The 26,462-nt window shown below is 44.5% G+C and overlaps 1 protein-coding gene across 6 annotated transcripts; it reads left to right on the top strand.

Moving 5' to 3' along the window:
• Positions 1-26,462, top strand: TBC1D7 (TBC1 domain family member 7). 6 transcript variants are annotated; one of them, XM_055406592.2, is made up of 8 exons: positions 1-207; positions 2,361-2,517; positions 4,378-4,458; positions 11,848-12,035; positions 15,765-15,902; positions 23,770-23,915; positions 25,092-25,221; positions 26,229-26,462. In XM_055406592.2, exons 2-8 carry the CDS (start codon positions 2,406-2,408, stop codon positions 26,313-26,315), a joined length of 882 nt encoding a protein of 293 aa, XP_055262567.1. In that variant the 5' UTR covers positions 1-207; positions 2,361-2,405; the 3' UTR covers positions 26,316-26,462. The 6 variants fall into 6 exon arrangements, with proteins under 6 accessions (XP_055262567.1, XP_055262571.1, XP_055262569.1 ...); XM_055406596.2 differs by lacking the exons at positions 1-207; positions 26,229-26,462 and adding exons at positions 615-809; positions 26,074-26,222; XM_055406594.2 differs by lacking the exon at positions 1-207 and adding an exon at positions 621-878.

Genomic DNA, 26,462 nt, shown 5'->3' on the forward strand with positions numbered 1-26,462 from the left:
CAGGGAAAGCAAGGCGTGGCTAACGGGGATCACACAGGAGGCCCGGCTTCTCATCTACTTGCAGCTCCCCGTGCCTACAGCTTCCAACGAGAGCACACCTGGAGCCTTCCCCTCCTGCCTTTGTGTTTCTGCCAAAAGAGAAGCGGCAGTGGTGACGACTCTCTCGTACAGCAAATTCTCAGGAAGCTGCTTTGCACGTCTCATTTGGTGGGTCATTTTATTTCCAGATACAGGGAAGAAGGGGGTGACAAGGCAGGGGGTCTGCCGCTGCAGACAGATTAAGGAGCATCATCCGGGGGCTCTGCGATCACCTCCAGGGCAGGGTTGGAAAGAAGCATCCCCGGCACGCACCGACCAGCACAGTGCGAGGAAGGCAGACGCCAGATTCTCCGGACTAGAAATGAGTCGGGGGAACAGGAGAGTGCCGGGGCGAGGAACGGTGTAGCGGGCGAGAGGCTTGAGCTATTAGACGTAGGAGGAGCGGCGGTGGTGCTCTCGGCGCATGCGCGCTCCCGGCACCGCCCCCTGACGCCGAGGTGACGTCACGTCCGGAGCGGCGGTGGCAAACGGCGCACGCGCACTCTCGGCACCGCCCCCTGACGCCGAGGTGACGTCACGCCCGCCGGCGCCGGCTGGGGTTTAGCCTCCCAGACTCGGGCGTTCCTGACGTCTCCCTCCGCCGGGCTGATCGGGGCCGCCCCCTCAGGTCGCCCGCTTGGCTGTCGGCCAGTCAGCGCGCCGGGCTTGGCTTCCGCGGGCTCCCCGGACCGCTTAAGTCTCAACCCGGGCGTGGTTTCCTACTCTTAGAGGTGAAGCGTGTTAGGGAGAGTGGGGCCCGCGGTCTTGGCCTAGGGTGTGTTTCTTTCATCTCCTGTCAGGTGGGCGCTCGTGGGCGCGAAGGAATCTTAAAAATTATTTCTTCCCGGAGGACGCGTTCGCTGTTGCATGGCAGCCGGAAGATGGGGGTCCTTAGATGGCAGGCACCGGATCGCCTTGCAGCTGTTTGGATACTGCTTTTCAATAAATCCCACCTCGTGTAGCGTTTTAATGCCTTGGAATTCTGCTCTTAAAAAACATTCATTTAGTCTTAAAAGCTCAGAGCCATTTAGACTTCCTCAATTTGCGCGCATGCCAAGTTGCTTCAACCGTGTCCGATTCTGTGCGACCCTGTGGCCTGTCGCCTGCCAGGGGATTCTCCAGGCACGAACACTGGAGTGGGTTGCTGTTTCCTTCTGCAGGGGAGCTTCCAGACCCAGGGATCGAACCTTCATCTCTTACATCTGCATTGGGAGGCGGGTTTGTTTGTTTGTTTAGCGCCTCCTGGGAAGCGCAATATAAAGGAATTCTATTTTTTACTGTGCCCCAGGCGACTCAGTGGGTATCTTGTCAGTTAGGAAGAACTTGGCTGTCTAGCAATTCAACCCTCCTCTGGTCACATCTCAAAATTTTTAAAACCTGAGGGTTATATTATTTGCACCAGTGCTTTAAGCATTTGGGTCGTGCAGTGCTACACGTTTTGGAAACTGTGTTACATCCACTCTGTTCTTAAAACACAAACCTAATTTGACCATTTCTTGATGACGTCAATCTACTGAAGGTTATTGTGGAAGAACCTGGAGACCCCTGGACTTTTTGAGTTCTAATGTCAGATTTTAAGTTATTTTGTCTCCAACTCTGGAATCGCTTGTCAACCAGGCTACATTCCCCCCCCCCACTTGTGGTTTGTAATTTAATGCTTAATCTGTTGTGGGTTTTAAATTTTGACAATTACATTAGATAGAATTGTGTTTAAAGGAAAAATAAGTGAGGAACTTACGTTTTTCTTTTTTTTTTTTTTTTTACTCTTTTTATAACTTAGTTTCTTGTTGAACAAAACACCCATTTTAGAAAACATGGCTGAGCCAAAGAAAATTAAAATCATCTGGAATCCTGCTGCCTAAAGATAACCACTGTTAACATTTCAGAATAATTTTTAAAAATACTGTTTTAAAAACAAAACCAATTGTGTATATTTGGTAATACACGTTGTGTGACATTTTGTCTGTCTTCTATTTCACTTTTTTCTTTGAACGTGTTTAATGGCTGCAAAATATACCATTGTGCTAGGTTCTCTCCCAAGTTACTTTGGAATGCTAGGCAATGAACCTTGTGCCATCTGTTTGAGCAGCTTGGGGGACTTATGTATTATATCTTGGTTTTGGGCCAAGGTGCACAGGTGAGGTTGTATTAGGGCTGTGTAAACAGGAAGGTTTAATATTGAGTCCTATGCAAGGGCAGACCATTTATCATAGTGTATCAGATTCATGGAAGAGTTGGAGAAAATAACGGAATTTTTCTCAATTCTTATTTTTTGTTTCTAGGCTCACTTTTTTTCACTCCCTATTCTATCTCTCCAAGAATGAAACATGACTGAGGACTCTCAGAGAAACTTTCGTTCAGTATATTATGAAAAAGTGGGGTTTCGTGGAGTTGAAGAGAAGAAATCATTAGAAATTCTCCTAAAAGATGACCGTCTAGGTGAGTTTTATAAGTTAAACCTATTGGTTCTCAGTCATTCCAGATGTTCTGAAGTATTAACTTAAAAGATGTCCAAGGACTAAAGTCCCTTGCCTTTTGTCGGCTTCCCCAGTGGCTTGCATGGTAGTCCAGTGCTTAAGATTTTGCCTTCCAATGCACCGGTTGTGGGTTTGATCCGTGGTTGGGGGGTTAGGATTCCATGTGCCTTGTGGCCAAAAAACCAAAATGTTTAAAAAAGAAAACAAAAAACAGAAGTAATATTGTACCAAATTTAAGAAAGACTTAAAAAAAAAAGTTAAAAATTTCCAAAGGTATGTTACGTGCTGAATATATGAATATTTATTTTAGTGATAGAATGATAGGAGAATGGTATATTTTGGGAGGAGCTAAGGACTTTATTTTTTGGGCTCCAAAATCACTGCGGATGCTGATTGCAGCCATGAAATTTAAAGATGCTTACTCCTTGGAAGGAAAGTTATGACCAACCTAGATAGTATATTAAAAAGCAGAGACATTACTTTGCCAACAAAGGTCCGTCTAGTCAAGGCTATGGTTTTTCCCGTGGTCATGTATGGATGTGAGAGTTGGACTGTGAAGAAAGCTGATCGCCCAAGAATTGATGCTTTTGAACTGTGGTGCTGGAGAAGACTCTTGAGAATCCCTTGGACTGCAAGGAGATCCAACTAGTCCATTCTAAAGGAGATCAATCCTGGGTGTTCATTGGAAGGACTGATGCTAAAGCTGAAACTCCAATACTTTGGCCACCTCATGCGACAAGTTGACTCACTGGAAAAGACTCTGATGCTGGGAATGATTGGGGGCGGGAGGAGAAGGGGACGACCGAGAATGAGATGGCTGGATGGCATCACCGACTCAATGGACATGAGTTTGAGTGAACTCTGGGAGTTGGTGATGGACAGGGAGGCCTGGCGTGCTGTGATTCATGGGGTCACAAAGAGTCGGACACGACTGAGCTACTGAACTGAACTGAAGGACTTTTCAAGTTTATACTTCACTGAGTTGGAGTCATACCTTTTTGAAAGGCCTCTTAAGTTAGTATTATTTTTTCTCTTATTAGACCCATATATTTTCTTAATTTTTGGAGGTGTCATCCTAGCTTCTGGGTAACTTTGTAGCAACTCTTGCTGTAATTTTCTTTTATGACAATACTGAGACTGCATGATAGATTAACATTTTTATTTCTTCTGAGCCAGTCATAATAAGGTCTTTAACGTGTGTAATTAAAGTAGGATAAACTGAACCATAGTTAAAAATAGTAGTTTAAATGCATAGAGTGTTTTTAAAGTTTCAAAAACATTTCCCACCTGATCTTTGATCCTCACTATTCTGTCTGTGTTTTTTTAAGTGTTCCAATTCTCACTTGACAAGTAGGGGAATTGAGGTGCAAGATGTGGTTGAATGTGGTTGATTGGTGAGTATGGGGGTTGGCAGGCTGACTGTGCTCCTTGCCAGCCATGTTAACTCAGTCCAGTCACTTAATCTTCTCTGAGCTTCAGCTTCTGCATCTTTAAAAAAATAACTACCCAACAAGCTTGCCCTGTGAATAAATGAAATAAGTTCTATAAATAGTAAATACCGCTGATGTTACGGTGAATGTAGTAATAAATATGCAAAATACATCTCCTCCACTGTGAAACACTGATTGTTTTTGAATAGCTAGTTGGAACACCTGGGCTGGAAATCAGTCTAGTGTTGCCTTTTCTGGATTTGCTGACTGTGCAGCAACCTTCCTCCGAAGAGATAGCTTACTCGAATTTCAGTTTTAAAAAGATAAAATGCATTTTTACATATTGTGATCAGCATGAAAGACATCTAATTTTTTTTCTTTTCTTCCTCCAGATATCGAGAAACTTTGTACTTTCAGTCAGAGGTTCCCTCTCCCATCCATGTACCGTGCGTTGGTCTGGAAGGTGCTTCTCGGTATGATTCCCAAGAGTTGGGAACTTTTATCTTCAAAAATGTTGAATTGACGGGGTCACTGGTATCTTATCAGTCAGAAACAGGATTTTTTTTTTAGGATGTTTACTGGGCACTACCTCAGAGCCTGAATCCCCACTCATTTTAGAAACTCTGGAAGAAGGTGACTTCAGCACAGAGCCCTGAGTGTCACTCTGAGAGCATCAGGGCAGCAGTTCCCAGCCTTTTTGACACCAGGGACTGGTTTCATGGGAGACAATTTTTTCCACAGACTGGGGTAGGGAGGCTGGCTTCTGGATGATTCAAGTACATTACTTTTATTGTGCACTTTATTTCTAATTGGATGCTGCCTCTGATCTGACAGGAGGTATGGGTCCACGGCCTGGAGGTTGGGGACCCCTGATTTAGGGGCATTAGAAGAGACAGTGAGGCAGACTTGTTTCCCTGAAACAAGTTATGGGAAGAGCATTGAGCCGGGAGAAAGGAGAACTGGTCTGAGCTTTACTTTCAACTGGGTCACCTTGAAGACCCCACTAGGCCTCTCTCTCTCTCTCTTTTTTTTTTGCATCTGTAAATGAGAATATTGAGTTAATTAACTCCTAGGGTTGAGCTGTTGATTTGTTATTCTGTGACTCTCAGCTGCAGAGGTATAACTTCCTAATGAGTGCTGTCAGAGTCAAAAAAGGAAGTGTTTGCTTTGAGAGTGTTTACTTTGTTGAAGCACAAATAACTTCCAGTGAGGATGGCTGAGAGAGAAGGAAAAATGACCTTGCTTGGTTTCTTGTGAAAGAAAAAGTATATTAGGTGCCTGAAGTGACTGGCAGCATCCCTTCTGAGCCAAGGATCTTTTTTTTTTTTCCTGTTATTTCTGAGCCTGTTAACACCAAAATATCTATCCATTACCTCCTGGAATTCCCTTGTGAGGCAAGTATTAATATTCCAGTTTTACCGATGGGGGAGAAAGACTGAAGCTAAATAGTTTTCCTGAGGTGTTGTAGCCTGTAAATGGCAGAGCTCAGGTTTGTAGAAGCCTTTTGAAGTTAGACTGGATTATAGACCTCGTTTTCTTTCCACAATGTACTGTATTTTCAGGACTTGAAAAATCCTTAGAACCAAGTCTGATTATGTAATGAGGAGGCGGTGAGGGAATGTACGCCATGCTAGAGACCACTGACTGCACAGTGCCTTTTCTGTTGTGTATCTTGGCAGTCTTTGTACACTTACATTTCTAATAGGTCACTGTTCAGTTAAAACATAGAGAATTTGTAAAAAAGATCTGTTTTTCCCAGAGCATTTCTTAAATCTTAGTGTTTACAGTGTCCAGCAAAATAAATGCCTTCTAAGCAAGGAGATCCAACCAGTCCATTCTAAAGGAGATCAATCCTTGGTGTTCATTGGAAGGACTGATGCTAAAGCTGAAACTCCAATACTTTGGCCACCTCATGCGTCGAGTTGACTCACTGGAAAAGAGTCTGATGCTAGGAAGGATTGGGGGTGGGAGGAGACGGGGATGACAGAGAATGAGATGGCTGGATGGCATCACCAACTCGATGGACATGAGTCTGAGTGAACTCCGGGAGTTGGTGATGGACAGGGAGGCCTGGCGTGCTCTGATTCATGGGGTCGCAAAGAGTCGGACACGACTGAGCGACTGAACTGAACTGAAGGGTGCCTTTTAGGTGGTACTGCCTGTAGTGTTTATTTCTGCTGGGAAATAGTGTGTCTTATTAACCAGTAATGCCTGTGGATTCATGTGAGATGGACAGTAATACTTTGCAACCGAGCGCCAAGGCCTGTTGGGCTGCTCATCACCTCTTTTTTCCTGGATTGCTTTATTAGGTTTAGTTCAGTTCAGTCGCTCAGTCATGTCCTATTCTTCGTGACCATGTGGACCATAGCACACCAGGCCTCCCTGTCCATCACCAACTCCCGGAGTTTATTCAAACTCGTATCCATTGATTTGGTGATGACATCCAACCATCTCATCCTCTGTTGTCCCCTTCTCCTCCTGCCTTCAATCTTTCCCAGCATCAGGGTTTTTTCCAATGAGTCAGCTCTTCGAATCAGGTGGCCAAAGTATTGGAGTTTCAGCATCAGTCCTTCCAGCGAACACTCGGGACTGATCTCGTTTCGGATGGACTGGCTAGATCTCCTTGTAGTCCACGGGACTCTCAAGAGGTTAGGTCTTCTTATTCTTTAGTTACGGTGCAGGGTTTAGCTGCCCTGCGGCTTGTGGGATCTTAATTCACCGAACAGGGATCAAACCCGCATTCCCTGCATTGGAAAGCAATTCTTAACCACTGGACCACCAGGGATGTCCCGTCTTCCTTGTTCCTGAGGTTAATGCCCTGGAGATTTAGAGCTGCCATGCTGTGTTGGAGTTTTGGTTCTCACATTAAACTATCATCAAGCTCATCCAAGTTGCGTTTCCCAGAATGTTCTTTAGAATACTGGATCTGTGGTTGTTTGCACCAAAGAGAGCTCCATCGTCAGGAATACTAGCTAACACTTACATATAGCTCAGTATGTGCTCTGTAGTGCGAGTGTTTTATGTATATTAATTTGTTGATTCATCATTACAACTGTGTGACATTGTTAACTCTTCCCATTCTTCCGGTGGAGAAACTGAGGCACAGGAAGAGCAAGTAAGTTGCTGAGGTTCACCCAGCCAGGTAACTGTAGATTCAAACCCAGAAACTTTGAGTTTGGAGCTCGTGCTGTAAAACAGTTTCTTTAGGTTTAGTGAAGCCAGAGTAAATAGAGATGTTTTTCTTTAGAGCAAAACTTAAAGCCTTAAATTCATTGTTCAGTTCAGTCGCTCAGTCGTGTCCGACTCTTTGCGACCCCATGAATCACAGCATGCCGGGCCTCCCTGTCCATCACCAACTCCTGGAGTTCACTCAAACTCATGTCCATCGAGTCGGTGATGCCATCCGGCCATCTCATTCTCTGTCGTCCCCTTCTCCTCCTGCCCCCAATCCCTCCCAGCATCAGACTCTTTTTCCAGTGAGTCAACTCGTCGCATGACATGGCCAAAGTATTGGAGTTTCAGCTTTAGCATCAGTCCTTCCAATGAATACCCAGGACAGATCTCCTTTAGAATGGACTGGTTGGATCTCCTTGCAGCCCTGCGGACTCTCAAGAGTCTTCTCCAGCACTACAGTTCAAAAGCATCAATTCTTGGGCGATCAGCTTTCTTCACAGTCCAACTCTCACATCCATACATGACCACGGGAAAAACCATAGCCTTGACTAGGCGGACCTTGGTTGGCAAAGTAATGTCTCTGCTTTTTAATATGCTATCTAGGTTGGTCATAACTTTCCTTCCAAGGAGTAAGCGTCTTTTAATTTCATGGCTGTAATCAGCATCTGCAGTGATTTTGGAGCCCAAAAATATAAAGTCTGACACTGTTTCCACTGTTTCCCCATCTATTTCCCATGAAGTGATGGGACCAGATGCCATGATCTTTGTTTTCTGAATGTTGAGCTTCAAGCCAAGCTTTTCACTCTCCTCTTTCACTTTCATCAAGAGGCCTTGGAGTTCCTCTTCACTTTCTGCCATAAGGGTGGTGTCATCTGCATATTTGAGGTTATTGATATTTCTCCTGGCAATCTTGATTCCAGCTTGTGCTTCTTCCAGCCCAGCGTTCCTCATGATGTACTCTGCATATAAGTTAAATAAGCAGGGTGACAATATACAACCTTGATGCACTCCTTTTCCTATTTGGAACCAGTCTGTTGTTCCATGTCCAGTTCTAACTGTTGCTTCCTGACCTGCATACAGGTTTCTTAAGTGGCAGGTCAGGTGGTCTGGTATTCCCATCTCTTTCAGAATTTTCCACAGTTTATTGTGATCCACACAGTCAAAGGCTTTGGCATAGTCAATGAAGCAGAAATAGATGTTTTTCTGGAACTCTCTTGCTTTCTCCATGATCCAGCGGATGTTGGCAGTTTGATCTCTGGTGCCTCTGCCTTTTCTAAAACCTGTTTGAACATCTGGAAGTTCACGGTTCACATATTGCTGAAGCCTGGCTTGGAGAATTTTGAACATGACTTTACTAGCGTGTGAGATTACTACTTCACAAATCTGTTCAACTCTGGTACCCTTTTTATCATGGAGCCCTCAAGGGCTCATGTTCTGTGGAGGACATTTGGGGAAATGTGTAACCATCCCGTTTCCTGCCTCTGGCAGAGGAGGAAACAAATGCTGGGAGAGACATCTGAGAGAGTCCGGGTGTTCTGGCTGACTGAAGGCCCTTCCGCTGCTCTTTCCTCCGTGTTTTCTCCATGCCTTTGTTTGTTCTTGCCCCAAAATCTAAATGTGTTAATGAATATGGAATGGCATCGAAATGTAAGGTCACTTCATCAGTGAAAATTGGAGGTTTTTGTTCTCGTAAAGATAGGGTACTTTGTGAGCAAGTTTTAGTTGTTGGCAAAGGGAAGGATTTGACCAGTTGGTGGTGGTTCTGAGATGAAGGGGGCTTGTCAGCCAGGGCTGCCTTGAAACACCACAGAGTGAGTGGCTTAAACAACAGTTTACATTCCCACAGTTGTGGAGGCTGGGAAGTCGAAGACCAAGGTGCTGGCTGATTTTGTTCCTGGGTGAAGTGTCACCTCCTCGCTTGCAGGTGGCCATCTTCTTGCTATGTCTTTGTATGGCAGAGAGAGACAGTTCAGTTCAGTCACTCAGTTGTGTCTGACTCTTTGTGACCCCATGGATTGCAGCACGCCAAGTTTCCCTGGCCTTTACCAACTCCCGGAGCTTGCTCAAATTCATGTCCATTGAGTCGGTGATGCCATCCAACCATCTCATCCTCTGTCGTCCCCTTCTCCTTCTGCCCTCAGTCTTTCCCAGCATCAGGGTCTTTTCCAGTGAGTCAGCTCTTCGCATCAGGTGGCCAAAGCATTGCAGTTTCAGTTTCAGCATCAGTCCTTCCAGTGAATATTCAGGACTGATTTCCTTTAGGATTGACTGGTTTGATCTCCTTTCAGTCCAAGAGACTAAGAGTCTTCTCCAACACCACAGTTCTAAAGCATCAATTCTTTGGCGCTCAGCTTTCTTTATAGTCCAACTCTCACATCCATACATGACTACTCGAAAAACCATAGCTTTGACTAGACGGACCTTTGTTGGCAAAGTGATGTCTCTGCTTTTTGACAGAGAGCATGCTAATTCCTGTGTTCTTCATTTTCCTGTGAGGGCACCAGCCCTATTGGATTAGGGCCTCACCTTGTGACCCCGTTTAACCTTAATCATGTCATAAAGGCCCTGCCTCCAAATACGATCCTGTTGGGGATTAGGGCTTCAACATATGAACTGTGGGTGGAGGGGGACAATTAGGGGACAAGCACAGAAACTGATGATAGGGCTTCTAGGAGATAAAGGTGGCCCCAGGATGACAACCGTAAACTTGAGTTAAATCGTAGTAGTTACAATAATGAATTATCTTGAATTTATGTGGCATATTTATTCAAAGGCTTTATGAAGTCATTTCATGCAAAGATGGGTACAATAAAGGACAGAAATGGTGTGGGCCTGACAGAAGCAGAAGATGTAAGAAGAGGTGGCAAGAATACACAGAACTGGACAAAAAAGATCTTCATGACCCGGATGACCACAGTGGTGTGATCCCTCACCTAGAGGCAGACATCCTGGAATGCACAGTCAAGTGGGCCTTAGGAAGCATCACTACGAACAAAGCTAGTGGAAGTGATGGAATTCCAGTTGAGCTATTTCAAATTCTAAAAGATGATGCTGTGAAAGTGCTGCGCTCAACATGCCAGCAAATTTGGAAAACTCAGTAGTGGCCAAAGGACTGGAAAAGGTCAGTTTTCATTCCAATCCCAAAGAAAGGCAATTGCAAAGAATGCTCAAACTACCACACAATTGCACTCATCTCACACACTAGCAAAGTAATGCTCAAAATTCTCCAAGCCAGGCCTCAACAGTATGTGAACCATGAACTTCTAGATGTTCGAGCTGGATTTAGAAAAGGCCGAAGAACCGGAGATCAAATTGCCAACATCCATTGGATCATTGAGAAAGCAAGAGAGTTCCAGGAAAACATCTGCTTTATTGACTATGACAAAGCCTTTGACTCTGTGGATCACAACAAACTGGAAAATTCGTAAAGAGATGGGCATACCAGCCCACCTGACCTGCCTCCTGAGAAATCCGGATGCAGGTCAGGAACCAATAGTTAGAACCAGACGTGGAACAATAGACTGGTTCCAAATAGGGAAAGGAGTACGTAAAGGCTTTGTATTGTCACCCTGCTTATTTAACTTATATGCAGAGTACATCATGTGAAATGCCAAGCTAGATGAAGCACAAGCTGGGATCAAGACTGCTAGAAGAAATATCAATAACCTCAGATATGCAGATGACACCACCCTTATGGCAGAAAGTGAAGAAGAACTAAAGAGCCTCTTGATGCAAATGAAAGAGGAGAGTGAAAATGTTAGCTTAAAACTCAACATTCAGAAAACTAAGATCATGGCATCTGGTCCCATCACTTCATGGCATATAGATGGGGAAACAATGAAACAGTGAGAGACTATTCTTGCAGGGGCTCCAAAATCACTGCAGATGGTGACTGCAGCCCTGAAATTAAAAGTTGCTTGCCTCCTTGTCTGTGACCAACCTAGACAGCATATTAAAAAGCAGGGACATTACTTTACCAACAAAGGTCCATCTAGTCAAAGCTATGGTTTTTCCAGTAGTTATGTATGGATGTGAGAGTTGGATTGTGAAGAAAGCTGAGCACCAAAGAATTGATGCATTTGAACTGTGGTGTTGGAGAAGACTGTTGAGAGTCCCTTGGACTGCAAGGACATCAAACCAGTCAGTCCTAAAGGAGATCAGTCCTGGGTATTCATTGGAAGGACTGACGTTGAAGCTGAAACTCCAATACTTTGGCCACCTGATTCAAAGAACTGACTGATTGGAAAAGACCCTGTTGCTGGGAAAGATTAAAGGTGGGAGGAGAAGGGAATTACAGAGGATGAAATGGTTGGATGGCATCACCAACTTGATGGACATGAGTTTGAGTAAGCTCTGGGAGTTGGTGATGGACAGGGAAGCCTGGCGTGCTGCAGTCCATGGGGTTGCATAGAGCTGGACATGACTGGGCGACTAAACTGAGTTGATGATGTCATTTCATTTCTCATTGATATCAGTGATGCAGTTGCCATCCAAATATTGATTGTATTGATATTTAAAATTTATAAAGTAAATTTCTAAAACAATGTACATAGTAACTAAATACTTGTGAGTTCTACTCTAATTGTGGTGGGCAGCATCTCACAGGATTCTTTCATAGAGGAGGGTCCAGATTGGTGCCTCAGTATTTTACGTCTCTATTCCCCCTCCCCAATCCCGGGTCTCTATAGGAATCTTGCCTCCACACCATGAGTCCCATGCCCAGGTGATGATGTATCGCAAGGAGCAGTACTCGGATGTCCTTCACGCCTTGGAAGTCATCCGCTTCATCAGTGATGCCACCCCTCAGATTGAAGTCTATCTCTACATGCACCGACTGGAGTCTGGGAAGTTGCCTCGAAGTCCCTCGTTTCCACTGGTCAGTGGTGCTTTTGTTTGACCCTTGGCTTAACTCTCGACTGCTCCATTGGCCAGCCTTCGGTGGCGTCATGTTTTGCCTTAGAACCTTTCAGTGGCTCTTCTTTGTAGAATAAAAGCATAGCCCTATACAGTCTAACCCAGTCTCCCTAATTTTTTAAAATTTTATTTTGAAGTAATTTCAAAGCTACAGAAAAGTTGCAAGATTAATACCAAGAATTCCCATTTAACCTTTATCACAGGTCCCTAGTCATTAACATTTTACCACATTTGCTTTGTCATTTTTCCTATATATGTATACCTGTTTTTTCCCCAAAGTACTTGAGAATAAGATGTAAACGTGGCATCCCATTATTTCAGATTCTTGCAGTATATGCTTGCTAAAGATGAGAACGCCTCCCTTGGTGACCATAGTTCTGTCATCAAGACCAAGAAGCTGACATTGATACAGTACTAACATCTAATCTTCACTCCATTTCCACTTGACCAGCTGTCCCAATAATGCCCTTTATCATAAACAATAAAAGTTTTGGTTCAGAATGTATCACTAGTTTTACCACTAGTTCTCCCATTTGTTGATGATTTTTTAAAAATTTCCTTATGTTTGAACTTTTCAGTTTAAAGTCATTTTAGATGTAGAGGAAACTTACGTAAAGAGCAGGGTTTCCATTTACCTTCACTAGCAGCCTCCAATGTTAGGTCTCAGGTGTACTCTGGTTATTTATCGAATGCAGAAAGCCAGCATTCATTCCCTGCCGTGACCTAATCTGTGGCTGTTTCGGAAATTTTGCTGACTGTCACACCAGCGTCCTTTCTCTGGTCCACGACCCGGTCTGGGATCTCGCGTTACACTCACTCTTGGTTGCCTTCAGCCTGGATCGGCCCCTCAGTCTTGTTCCGTCTTTCATGACCTTGGCAGCTTTGAAGAGTACTGGCCAGTGGTGTTTCTCATTGGGTTTCTCATTTATTTCCTCATGACTGAAGTCTAGTTGTGAATTTTTGGAAGGGAAACCACAGAAGTTGTGATACTGCTTTTGCTGCTTTGATCACTTGGTTAAGGTGATGTCTGGGAGGCTTCTGCATGGTTGCTTTTTTTTCCTCTTTGTAATTAATAACTAACTTGTCCGGGAGGTACTTTGAGGCTGTGTAAATATCAATCCTTAAATAGTTTTCACTCTGCTGATTGCCAGATGGTGACCTTCTGACTCCTTCATTCCTTCTGCATTTATTAGATGGTTTTTTGATAAGGAAGAGTTTTCCCTTCTCTTTTCTCAGTATGGATTTATAGGTTTCTCTTTTATTCAGTGGCCGATAAGTCATTACTGCCACTATTTTGATGTTAAAGTTGTCCCAGATTGGGCTAGTGGGAGCCGCTTCAGGCCGACTTCTGTGTCGTCTGGACAAGTTCCCATCATTTTGAGCACTTCCTTACTTTCTGGAACAAAAAGATACTCCAGGTTCATCTTATGCTATTCCCCAAACCTGGAATAATCATTCTTTTATCTTTTTATTTTAATTTTTAAAAGTCATTAGAAACCGAGAATGGGGGGCTTGATGCGCTCACTGTCCTTGGTGCGTCATTGCTTGTAGGCTCCCTCAGCAGACAGAGCTGGGAGATGTACGCGCACATGCTTATCACTGTATTTAAAGCCGCTAATGCTAATTAACGCCAGTTAATTAATGTTAGTGCTAATACTGCCAGTGAGCGCAAGTTCATTCCTGCTCTCACCCTTTCTATACTCGCAGCTTCCTTCTCTGGCAGTTACAGCGAAGCTAATGGAAACCTCTTATTTGTATTTATTTCTTTGCTCGTTCCTCTGTCTGTAACCAACATGGTCAGTCACATCTTTGGCCCAGCCTGCAGGCCCCAGAGGCCTCGTGGTCACTGACTGCCTCTTGGCCTCAGCTTCACAGGCTCCAGACTCCTTTGTAGGCTTGATCTTTGACAGACTGCTCGCTCTAGTTACTAGGATTGCTTATGGTTTATAAAGGGAAAAAAAGGGGGAAGTGGAGGAGGGCAGGCAAAGTGATGACTACAGCTCTTGGGTTTTGGCTGCAATTCACATAGGCATTTTAACTTTTGGCTAAAACAGAGTGAATTGTTATGAATAGGGATTTGCCTGAAAACTATGCTATTCTATATTTTTTTTCGTGCTTGTTGTAGATTTCAACTTGCTAACAGCAGTGTGAAGCTTTGACTTGTTCTTTCTCTCTTTTTAAAACATTTATTTTTACTTATTTGGCTATGCTGAGTCTTGGTTGCAGCATGTAGGATCTAATTCCCCAACCAGGGATCAAACCCAGGCCCCTTGCATCGGAAGCAAGAGTCTTAGCCACTGGACCACCAGGGAAGTCCCTTTTTCTTTAACTTTTTGAGGTTGCCATAGGTCCCATGGACAGATCTTAGGTTGTTCACTTTTATAAAGTTTATCAAGAGAGAACATCCCAGGAAATAGGTGGAACCCTTGAACGTCTTTAAATTTTATTTCTCATTGACAAAATGCAGTTGGTTGTTGGTACTACACAAATTCCTGAACTATATACGAAGTTAGGTTAGATTATCCATTAGCTCGAGGTCTAAATGTTTCTAGTTTGTCCAGTCGTGAGGCCCAGACACCTCTACCGTGGCCTTGGGCAGACATGCTGTCCCAAGTGTTCATTTTGGGTTCGTGTCTCCTTGGCCTCCAAGCCCCAGCCAGCTGTGTTTTTCTTATCTTTTAATAAGACTGTGTAGCAGTGCTGTGCCCATGGCTGGGAGCACAGAAGCTGACTTCAGCTGAAGGGCGCCGGTCCTCTTAGCTGTATCTCAGAGTAGCTGGGAGCAGCGTTGAGCTGCTGGGTTCAGGAGCACGGAGCCCAGGGCCAGGCGGGAGTCCAGAAAGGAGCCTTTCTGCTGTTCTCAGCATGTTGTGGAAAGTTAATAAGTGGAAAGGAGGCCTAAAATGCGATTTTTCTTTGAAAATAGGAAGTTTGATTTAACTTGGGACTTCTTACAGGAGTAGAAAGAAACTTTTTCTTTTTAGTGTTAAAATCCTTTAGCTGTTAAATCCTAGATGAAAACGTAAAGCTTTTGGTATAAGGTGCAGTGATTGAAAACAGATTTTTCAAGTGGATTCCAGTTTTTATGAGACTTCTTTTGAAATTGACCTGAAGGTTTACTTTCATGTTCTGAGTGTTGACACACGGTTTGAGAAATGCCATTCTTCTGATTCCTAAAATTCTGATTCTAGGGGCAGTTTTAGCTTTATAAGTGCTTAAAAATAGAGCAAAAATTTAAAGATTTGTATGAATGCTTTGAAATAAAATGCTTATTAGTCCTTTTGGGGTCATTTTTGCAAATTATCGTATTGACAATAATTGTCTCTAATTATTATTTGTGCTGTTTTATCACATCTGTTTGGAAGGAATTCTCCTCCAGCACTGAGAATACTTTTGGGTGGAGAGTCGGTCCTTTGCTTCAGGTTTATGTTGACTCTTTGGGCTTAATGTTAGAAGCTGGGAAATCCTTGAATGTTCAGCCTGAAGCCCAAGTGTTCAGAAGCAACTCTGTCTCAGATTCCCTGGTTACTCCTCTCCCCTCGGTTGTCTTTTTAGTCGTGGAGTGGGTGCTTTTGGTCCCACTCTGACTTATTTTGGCTCCTTCAGAATTTAGGGAGTAAGGCTTCATTTTTATTAAAGAATCCTGTTTTTCTCTTTGCCTCCTCCTTGAGAGTTATTATTACTTTTTCAGGAGCCAGAAGATGAAGTGTTTCTTGCCATTGCTAAGGCTATGGAAGAGATGGTGGAAGACAGCGTTGACTGTTACTGGATCACGCGGTGCTTCGTGAACCAGCTGAACAGCAAGTACCGGGACGCTCTGCCCCAGCTGGTGAGGGTGACGCCACGGCTGTCGTGGGCCGGGGCTGAGCAGGGGTGGTGGGCGTCCTCAGGAGAGGCCTTTCCCTCCGGTGGTGCTAAGTGACGAGCGGGCCCTCTGGTGGGGGTCAGCGTCTCCAGCTTGCTGGGCCAGGTGGTCTCTGTGTGTCTGCTGCAATCACACAGCTTTCCAGGTGGCACAGTGGTAAAGAATCCACCTGCCAGTGCAGGAGATGCAAGAGACTCGGGTTCGATCTCTGGCTTGGGAAGATCTCCTGGAGAAAGAGGTGGTCAACCCACTTCAGTAGTTTTCCCTGGAAAATCCCATGGACAGAGACGCCTGGAGGGCTACAGTCCATGGAGTCACAGAGTCAGACACGACTGAGCGACCAAGCGTATACACACACACTATTGCCACACAAAATGCATAAATGCATGGTCATGGCTGGATTTGGCCGCTGCAGGCTGTAGCTTGCCCACCCCGACTCTATAGTATTCTCTGTCTTATCTAGAATTACCACTCAGTACTAAGGTTTAAGTTTGGCTTTGTGTAATGGGAAGCCCAAGCAGTAGAAGCTTTACTGTCTTCTCTCATGTAAGCAGAAGTCCAGGGGCAAGGCAGCCCAGGGCTGGGCCACCCCTGTGGTATGTGCAGGGACCCGGGTCCCCATCTTCCTGCTCCAGCACTCCTAGGGGTGACCGTCCTCTCGTGATCACGTGATGGTGCTGGAGAGACAGCCCTGACATCTGTGCTTGGAAGGGAAGGGAAGGGAGGAGAAGTGCCAAGCCTAGCCAGCCTGCCCCCTTTACAGACTTCTGTTCTGCATGACTGTTAGTGAGGAGGGTGTCCCCAGGTTGCCCGGTTTGCAGGGGAGCCTGGGGAATGTGGTTGGTTGGTTTTGAGCTGGGCACGCTGTGGTCTCACATTGGAACAGGGACTCTGTTCCTGGGGAAGGAGCGGGGAGTGGATGTGAGCTGGGCAGCCGGGGGTCTGCCGCGCTGACTGGGGGGTCGGGAGAACCAGCGCTTGTGCCATCCTCGTCTCGGGTCCTTTGCCATTCTCTCTCCTCAGCTTCCCCCCATTTCTCTCATTTTATAGAAACAAGTCTCTTTTCTTAAGTCATTGAACTGTCTCATTTGGAAATTCTGCTGAAAGCAGTAACCACGGTACAGGTTGCAGGGTCAGGGGCGGGGCACAGGCTGGCCGCATGGGAGCCCCGCTCTACCCCTGCGGCGGGCCAGGCCCTTCAGCCCTCAGCCTCCCAGAGCCCTGAACAGGAGTGCTTTTTATGTGTTTCCATTAGGTAAAGTACGATTCTTAGAATTTTAAAACTTAACTTCACTTAATCTCAATAAAGCATGGCATTGGAGCATATGTGAATGGAATGTTAGCTGCCTAATTCAGTCAGGAGGTCCAAACTTGTACTGCGGTTTCATCAGCCTTTCTTATTATTGGAGTGAATGCAATCGCATATTGATGGATTGTTTAAAAAATTCATTATATTTAAGAACACAAGTAACAGATACATTCTGGGATTATTAAATAATGAATGCAGTTGTCGTCGACCTGTCCCACGCTTCCCCGTCCCCCACTTTCTAAGGTGTAAACACTGTCACCAGCTTGGGGTGTGTGCGTCTAGACTGTTTTTTTAATATGTTTTGGGCTGTGCTCGGTCTTCGTTGCCGTGCCTGGACTTCCTCTAGTTGTGGCGAGCAGAGGCTCCTCTCTAGTTGCAGTGCTGGGACATCTCATCGTGGGGGCTTCTCTTCTTGTGGAGCACGGGCTTCCGTAGTTGTGGCACTTGGGCCCTATAGCACTGGCTCAGCGGTTTTGTCCCAGGCTCGGTTGCTCTGTGGCATGTGGAATCTTCGAGGACCAGGGATTGAACCTGTGTCCCCTGCATTGGTGAGTGGATTCTTAGCCCCTGAACCATCCAGAAGTCCCTTGTCTAAATCATTTTATGTGCATTAGAGTGGATGGGTGTGTGAGTGGATGGGGGTGTGAGTGCATACCCATGGACACGTGTGTGTATGTATACGTCTTATACATATTTTTACATATATAATTTTTTAATGTAAGTATTATACTGTTCATACGGCCCTATGATTCTTTTTAAAACTTCATGTGTTGAAGTTTTCCACGTCACTACACATGGGTAGTTTTCAACCCCAACTTCCTGTTAGTACCACCTGAGAGCTCTTAACAACGACCAGAGCAGTGAAATCAGAATCTCCCAGGGTGGGGCCTCAGAATTCTAATTTTCTAAAACTCAGTGATTCTGAAATGAGGCTAGGGTTGAGAACCACTCATTTAGAACCACTTAAAAAATACTCATGGCGTGGCAAAGAGTCGGACACAACTGAGCAACTGAACTGAAAATGTTCTCATAGTCTTTGTTAAGAATTTGCCCTAATTTAGTGTAATGGCTCCATGATGACAGCCCTCTCCGTGTACATGACATGTTCCCGTGTGTGTGTGTGTTTCTCTAGGGTGGGTTACCTATACGTTAAATGCTCTAACACAACAGGCATATTTAAATGTGCTAGCTACCAGGTTACTCACCCAGAAGTTGTACCAAGTTTGCTTCCCCCACCAGTTTGAGATTTCCTGTTTTCCACCCCATTGCCAATAATTAATAGTATCAATCTCTTAAAATTTTGCTGACCTGATACTGAAATGGTTCAGTTCAGTTCAGTTGCTCAGTCATGTCCGACTCTTTGTGATCCCATGAATCACAGCACGCCAGGCCTCCCTGTCCATCACCAACTCCCGGAGTTCACTCAAACTCATGTCCATCGAGTCGGTGATGCCATCCAGCCATCTCATTCTCTGTCGTCCCCTTCTCCTCCCACCCCCAATCCCTCCCAGAATCAGAGTCTTTTCCAGTGAGTCAATTCTTCACATGAGGTGGCCAAAGTATTGGAGTTTCAGCTTTAGCATCAGTCCTTCCAATGAACACCCAGGACTGATCTCCTTTAGAATGGACTGGTTGGATCTCCTTGCAGTCCAAGGGACTCTCAAGAGTCTTCTCCAACACCATCGTTCAAAAGCACCATTTCTTCGGTGATCAGCTTTCTTCACAGTCCAACTCTCACATCCATACATGACCACGGGAAAAACCATAGCCTTGACTAGACAGACCTTTGTTGGCAAAGTAATGTCTCTGGTAGCCCGTTTTAATTTCCGTTGCCTTAATTTTGAGTGAAGCTAAGCAGCTTTGGAGGTATGTTTATTGGTCATATTTGTCTACCTTTCTGTTTGCATCTTTCCTTTTTGGGTAAGAATTATCGCTATATGCTGAATGTTTAACTTACATAAACATTTTCTCTGAAAATATTTCTTCCTGTTGTATAAAGATATGAAGGTTTGATACTATTGGTTTTATCAGTATTTCCTTTTTTTTTGTATCTTAGTTGGAAAGGCCTTTCTAACTCCCAAGATTTTTTTTTTTAAGAAAGCGTCTAGCTTTTAAAAATTTTTGAACATTTTAAATTTTAGTCCTTAGTTGGTGAGGGACTGAATCTTTGTGACTGGTATGAGATGCAGACATGACTGTTCCTTTTGTGGTGAATGTAACTCAACTTCAGCTAGCAACACCCCACTACCCTCTTCCCCCTTCCTGCTCTGGTTAAGCTCTAACAGCTTTGCACAGTGGTGTTAATCAGTTCAGTTGCTCAGTCGTGTCTGACTCTTTGCGACCCCATGAACTGCAGCACTCCAGGCTTCCCTGTCCTTCACCATCTCCTGGAGTTTGCTCAAACTCATGTCCATTGAGTCAGTGATGCCATCCAACCATCTCATCCTCTGTTGTCCCCTTCTCCTTCCCTCAATCTTTCCCAGCATCAGGGTCTTTTCCAATGAGTTGACTCTTCACATCAGGTGATCAAAGTATTGGACCTTCCAATGAATATTCAGGGTCGATTTTCTTTAGAATTGACTGGTTTGATCTCCTTGCAGTCCACGGGACTCTCAAGAGTCTTCCCCAACACCACAGTTCTGTGTCACCCTCTAAAAACGTATTGATGTGTCTGAGGTTTGCATAAGAAAAGACATATTGATACTATCTCCAATCAGTAATATGTGAAGAAAAGAATTTTTAAATCAGCAAGATACTCAGTGTCCTTATGTTCCCTAAACCTGAATTTCATTATCAGCAAAAAAGGATTTTTCACAGGTACATTATTGTGTCTAGAACATAGTTTTTAATAGTTGCAAAAGTTGTTTTTAAAAGTTCGGAACATATTAATATAAGAAAAGCTACATTTCCTTTGTGTTGCTATTTCATGCAGCCATCAAGTGACTTAAAAAAACTTTTAATATTTTTTAAAAATTTATGTATTTGGCTGTGCAGGGTCTTTAGTTGTGGGGTTATGGGGTCTTTTAGAGCTTTTTAGGAGATATTTTCATACCATTTCCCCCCCTGCCCTTATTTATGTGCTTATATGCTTTTTCTCCTTAGTTTGTTAATGTTATTGCATTGTTTCTATACATAAATTTTCTTTCATTTATTTTTTAAAAAATTATTTGGCTATGCCAGGTGTTGGTTGTGGCATGTGTGATTCTAGTTCCCTGACCAGGGATTGAACCCTGGCCCCCTGCATTGGAAGTGCAGTCTTAGCCGCTGGACCATCATGGAAGTCCCAACTTAATGCTTAAAGTCAGGTTTTTTAAAATGTTCTTTAGTTAAACCTTGTTAAATCTAGCTTAAAATTTTTGTTGTTGTTGTATACTAGATCTCTTCTGCCCAGCTTTTTGTTAGAGTTTCTGTAATCTTGTCTGTCATCTTTTCGGGTTTTTGTGGTTTTTACCAAGTTTGTTATCACAAAGCATATGTTGTTTCATAACCCTGAGGAAATGTGCATGTGATGCGCAGTGATAGACTTTTGACATCAAAAGAATATTTCTGGCAATGACGCCTTTATGTTGTAGTGTTCTGATTTATAGGAGAGGAGAGCTTTCCTCTCCATCAAGCTTCTGGAAGGTCTTTTTGATGAGGCCCCTGATTGCCAAGAAAAGTGGAGGCCAGTTTCAGTGGTGTGACGTGGGAGACCTCTGTTAATCTCTCTTCAGATCAGACTGTCTTAAGTCATCTCAATCTTAACTGTGTTTAGTCATTAAAGGGAGTTTTTTTTTTTTCTCCTTGCCGTTGACACAATTTTTAAAAGCTGTCCTAAAGAGAGGGTTGTTTTTTTCTTTCTCTTAACACTATTAGCAGCCTCTTTTTAAGTTTAGTATAAATTCCTCTCGGGTCGGTTAAATCTCTCTTGTCAGGTTTTGCCTTTTGTTGAGGTGTGCTTTCTTTTCTTTTAAAGGTTTATTTCTGGCTGGCTGGGTCTTGCTACTGCACACACAGGCTCTCACTAGCTGCAGTAAGCGGGGGCTCTCTTCGCTGCGGTGTGCAGGCTCCTCATTGTGGCGGCTTCTCTGGTTGCAGAGCATGGGCTCTAGGGTGCGTGGGCTTCAGAAGTTGCAGCATTGTGGTGTATGGGCTTAGTTGCCTCGTGGCATGTGGAATCTTCCCAGACCAGGGATCGAACTGTGTCCCTTGCATTAGCAAGTGAATTCTTTACCACTGAGCAACCAGGGAAGGCCACTTTATTTTCTTAAAGTAAGAATCGAAGGTCATGGAAATATTGGAAATAACCTAAATGTTTTACAGTAAAGTATAAAATCGGCTGCTTCCCAGGTGGCGCTGGTGGTAAAGAACTGCCTGCCAATACGTGAGAAACATGGGTTCAGTCCCTGGGTCGGGAAGATTCCTTGGAGGGAGGGCATGGCAACCCACTCCAGTGTTCTTGCCTGGAAAGTCCCATGGACAGAGGAGCCTGGCAGGCTACAGTCCCCGGGGTCACAAGGAGTCAGACACAACTGAAGCAACTTCGCATACACACAAAGATAAAATTATCACATCTACCATTTGCTGTGTCCTCAAAATTTCAGTGTAAATGTCATCTTCCACTGAAAGAAAAAAGCACACATGGATATGTATTTATACTCACCCTGTTAGATTTAGCACTGGCATCTGATGTGCGTTTCTCTTCCCCCAGCTTTTTTTTTAACCTGATATATGCTGGGGTTTCTTATGCCATGAGTAGTAAGTATATAGAGACATTCTTTATTCCTGTTCATGGCTGCATACCACTCCATCCTAGTTTATTCAGCCCTTCCGTTAGTGTTGGCTATTTGAGCTGTTTCCAGTCTTTTGCTCTTATACCGTGTTACAGGTGAATAGCTTTGTGCGTGTATCCTTTAGTATATTTGCCAGTATATTTGGGGGATAGACTCTCTAACAATGAATTGACTAGATCACAGGGTAAGGGCATGTTACTTAGTGGGTTTTTTCAGACTCCCCTCTGCAGCACTCATACCACCCTTTTGCATCCTCATGACCAACAGATGTGGACATCTGTTTCCCTGTAGCCTCGCTGACCTGGTATGTGTTCTTGCCAGCCTGATAGGTGAGAAGAGATGCCTCAGGATAGAGTTAGGTTGCATTTATTTTGTTCTAGCCAGCTTGAGTATCTTTTTGTATGGGTTAGAGCCATTTGCATTTTCTCTTGTAGAGTTTTTGGCTTTTTTCTTTTTTAGAAGCTCTTTTTGGTAGGGCTGTTTACCCTTTAAGCGGGATCAGATACTACTCTGTGGCCCTTTTTGCCCAGCCAAGTCATGTCCCTGCTTCGTGGGCCAGCTCAATCGTCAGCTCTCCTGGGAAACTGGTTCTGGGTTAAGATTTCCGCCTGGATGTACCCAGCGTCTCCTGCTCATTCCCATTGTAGCTTTATTGCAGCGTGTTGTAGTCAGCCCTTTGCAGGTCTGTCCCAACCAGGTTGGAACCTCCTTGAAGGCAGGGATGCTGCCTTTACCTTTTACTCCCTTTCCTGTATGGAGCACAGTGTCTGGCTACAGTGGACACTGTAAGGGTCATGAATTGCCTCTTTGGTGGAAGTACAGAGGTGCAGATACTAGGTTGGCCGAAAAGTTTGGGTTTTTCCATAAGCCTGAATGAGCTTTTTGGCCAACCCAATATTTAGTTAAAAACAACAAAATATTTGCATTTGCATGGGTGATACATTGATCTGGTTGTGTCCTTCTGGATGGAGAGTACAGGCCTGAGGGTTTGACCCGTAGGGTCTGTGCTTTGCCAGAGGACCCTGTAAGTGCAGCAGTCCCGTCTGGGAGCCAGCTCTGGTAGCTCCCAGTCTTCCGGTGTTGGCTGCCGTGGAACCTACCGTGGGAGAGGCCTCCAAATGGGACCCCAGAGCTTTGTTCCCCTGTGTTCTTCCCGTCTCCCTGGAGTTCTCGTGCACGTCTTGCTGGGGACAGCGCTCCTCCTCCAGACGCGCCTGTCGTCTGACCCTCCCTGCCGAGTGCACAGGGTGCTCCACGGGGTCAGCGGGGTGTGACTGGTGACTGCTGGGCCCTGCTCACCTGCTCTCTCCCTGGTTCCCTCTCTGCACCTTAGTCCCGCCCCGTGTCTTTGCCCTTAGCCTGCTCCTTTCTGTGAACCTGTTAATCTCCTGCCCTGGAGTAGCCAGCACATGGACCTTTCTTGGCTCCCCAAGTCAACTGACTTTTGCTCTGGACTTTAGTCTTAGGTTGTTGAATCTGCTTAGCGCAGTTAGGACTCACCAGCGTGACTTAGCTGTTCCATTTAGCCGGGGACTGCCTCAGAAAACCGGCTCCGTCCTGGCCAGTTGGTTACTCTGGTTAGTTAGTGCTGACCTGGGAGACTGCAGTATCACCAGTGGCTTGAATGAGTCTGCAGCTTTGTTTCCTAGCACTTCCTGCTGTCAGCACATACACTTTTTCATCACAGCCTGTAAGATATGGTAATGTTAAGTCACAGGAAGTGAGTAATCTCTTCTCCTTCGATCATTAGCCAAAGGCTTTTGAACAATACTTGAATCTGGAAGATAGCCGACTGCTGAGTCACCTGAAGGCCTGCTGTGCAGTGTCCACACTTCCCTACGAGCTGTGGTTCAAGAAGTGCTTCGCTGGGTGCTTGCCCGAGTCCAGCTTACAGAGGCAAGTGTTTCTTTCAAATATGACTGAAGGCGCAGAGTCAGAAAAACCCCGTTTTTGTTGTTGTTTTGTTTTTTTAACATGATCATCTCAGAATATAAATTTGCTTTAGAACCATGCAGTCATTTGATGGTAACTTCTCCAGCAGCTGACATAGCAGCTGGTGATTCTGCTTATTATATGTACAATTAGAAGTGTTAGAAATATTGAGTATTAAAATAAATATTAAAAATGTTAGGATATATGGTTAGAGAAATGGAAGGCCCTCAATGTGTTAGATGCTGTTGAATATTCACGTCTGAAGTAGTCTCCAGGGGTATATATGGATGTGGACTTTTCCAGAAATGGAGCAGATCCTGGAGAAAAATGTTTATTTCTTAGACCTCTTATGACATCATTAAACTAGCTGAAGGCTAGACTGGAGACTCAGACTCAGCTCTTGCATCAATTTCAGATGTGTTACGGGTATTTTGGAGTCCCGTCCTGCTCCCTCCAGGACTTAACACTAGAGGAAAAAGGCAATACACAAAGAGTATTACAGGACAATGCTTAGTAAGCATATTGAGAATGATACTGACTGGAAGAGCTATTGGAGTTATCAGAACAATGATTTTAGAGTATATTTAATAGCTAGCTCCTTAATTAAAGCATTTACTGGAAAATGAAATTGAATTTCGTATTTCATTCCCCCTTTTGTTCTTGTTCCTTAGTATGTAATGGTTATCTTAGCATTATGGAATGTTAGTAAACTTGAAGCTTTGGTTTTAGGACCTTCCTGCCCTAAAATGTCAATTTTGGGGTATTAACTGGAGGATGTCTTCCTGGAGGACGGCGTCCTCATAGCTCTTCTCTGAAGCTTATGCGGTAAGCCATCTGTCTCCACGGTTGCACATCTGTGGATTCAGCCGATCCCAGATCCTGGGCTGTGTTTACACTGTGGCTGGTTGAATCCTTGGTTGTGGGATCTGTGGATGCAGGGGGCTGACTGCGTATAAGGGCCTTGAGCCTCCACGGATCTTGGTATCCACAGCAAGTGAGCCCATGAACCACTCCCCTGGGGATACTGAGGGACGATGGTACATAAAAGAAAATGTAATTTGATTTAATTTTGAAACTTGCGATGTTTAGGTGTAAACATCAACTTCAGACTTGTAATTTGATTACATCTTTCTTTCATAGGATTTGGGATAAAGTTGTAAGTGGATCCTGTAAGATACTAGTTTTTGTAGCTGTGGAAATTCTCTTAACCTTTAAAATAAAAGTAATGGCGCTGAACAGTGCAGAGAAGATAACGAAGTTTCTGGAAAACGTAAGTGTGCTTTGTTTCACTTGAACTTTGAATCTAGAAAGGAATTCAGTTTACCAAGCCAGATTTTTCTATGGCATTAAATTGGTTCAGAGACAGTATAGTATATTTTTACATTATAAGAAATGATTTTTCCCCAGTGTAAGTTTCAGCTTGGTCTGTGGATTATAGTCCACATCCTTTGGGGGTCACTAGTCTGAGCAGCAGGTCTGTCTCCATGAATATGTGTACCTGGGACCTGAGTGACCACTAGGAGGCCGTAAGGAGAGGGGGAGGTGAGATCTGTCGCTTTACGGTGAGCAATCCCTGTTAGTGTAAAAGAAATGTTCTTGGGGATTTTGCTAATAAGCCCTTTCATTTCTGTTCCTATGTCTGGTGGAGTCCCAGTTGAATTTGTTAATGTGCTGAAGTGTAAACTTGAGCATGTTGAAAAAGGTCTTGAATGAATCTGTTTTTCCCTATCTTTATATCTTAGAATACCCTTAACCAGGCAAGAAGAGGTCAAAATAGACTTAGGCTTGACTGACTTTCACTGGACCCCAAATCTATTTTAATCAGTCAGTGTTAACAGTTGAACAGTGGCCTGGTAGACAAGTGCTCAGTGATTGTGTGTTGGATCAAAGAGCCCTCTTCATTGTAATAAATAGTGGCACACACTGCCAGGGCCTCTGCTAAATACTTTTTTGTGAATTACCTCCTATAACCCTGTGAAGTGGGGCTATCATTTGCCCCATTTCAGAGCTAGGGATCTGAACCCAGGGAGCTTAGGTAACCTGCCCAGGGCGCTGCAGGGAGTGGGCAGTACAGGATTCGAACCTAAGTGTGGTGACACCACACTCCTCACTGTGGCCTCAGGTGGCACGTGACACACATCTGGCAGCAGCCGCCTATGCGATCACTTTCTGAAAAGCAGCGAAAACAACAGTGGACACGAGTTTTATGCCACAGTGAATGAGAGAGAGCCTGAAGTCAGAATCATGCCTTTCAGAGTCTGGTCTGCTTGTTCACAGATCCCCCAGGACAGCTCGGATGCAATCGTGAGCAAGGCCATCGACTTATGGCACAAACACTGCGGGACCCCGGTCCACTCCGCCTGAACATTCCCAACATTGTGGACTGTCTGCCAGGCTTGCTCAGCGCATTTTTTTTCCCTCCCTTGGGACGTGACCTACTGAATTGATAATAGGGTTCTTGCTTTGGTGCTCGAAGTGTAATTGTTTTTCCAATAAAATTGCTTAAGATAA

Source organism: Moschus berezovskii, chromosome 23 (genome assembly GCF_049115385.1).
Source record: "Moschus berezovskii isolate FMDL1 chromosome 23, NW_MosBer_1.0, whole genome shotgun sequence".
NCBI lineage: Eukaryota > Metazoa > Chordata > Mammalia > Artiodactyla > Moschidae > Moschus > Moschus berezovskii.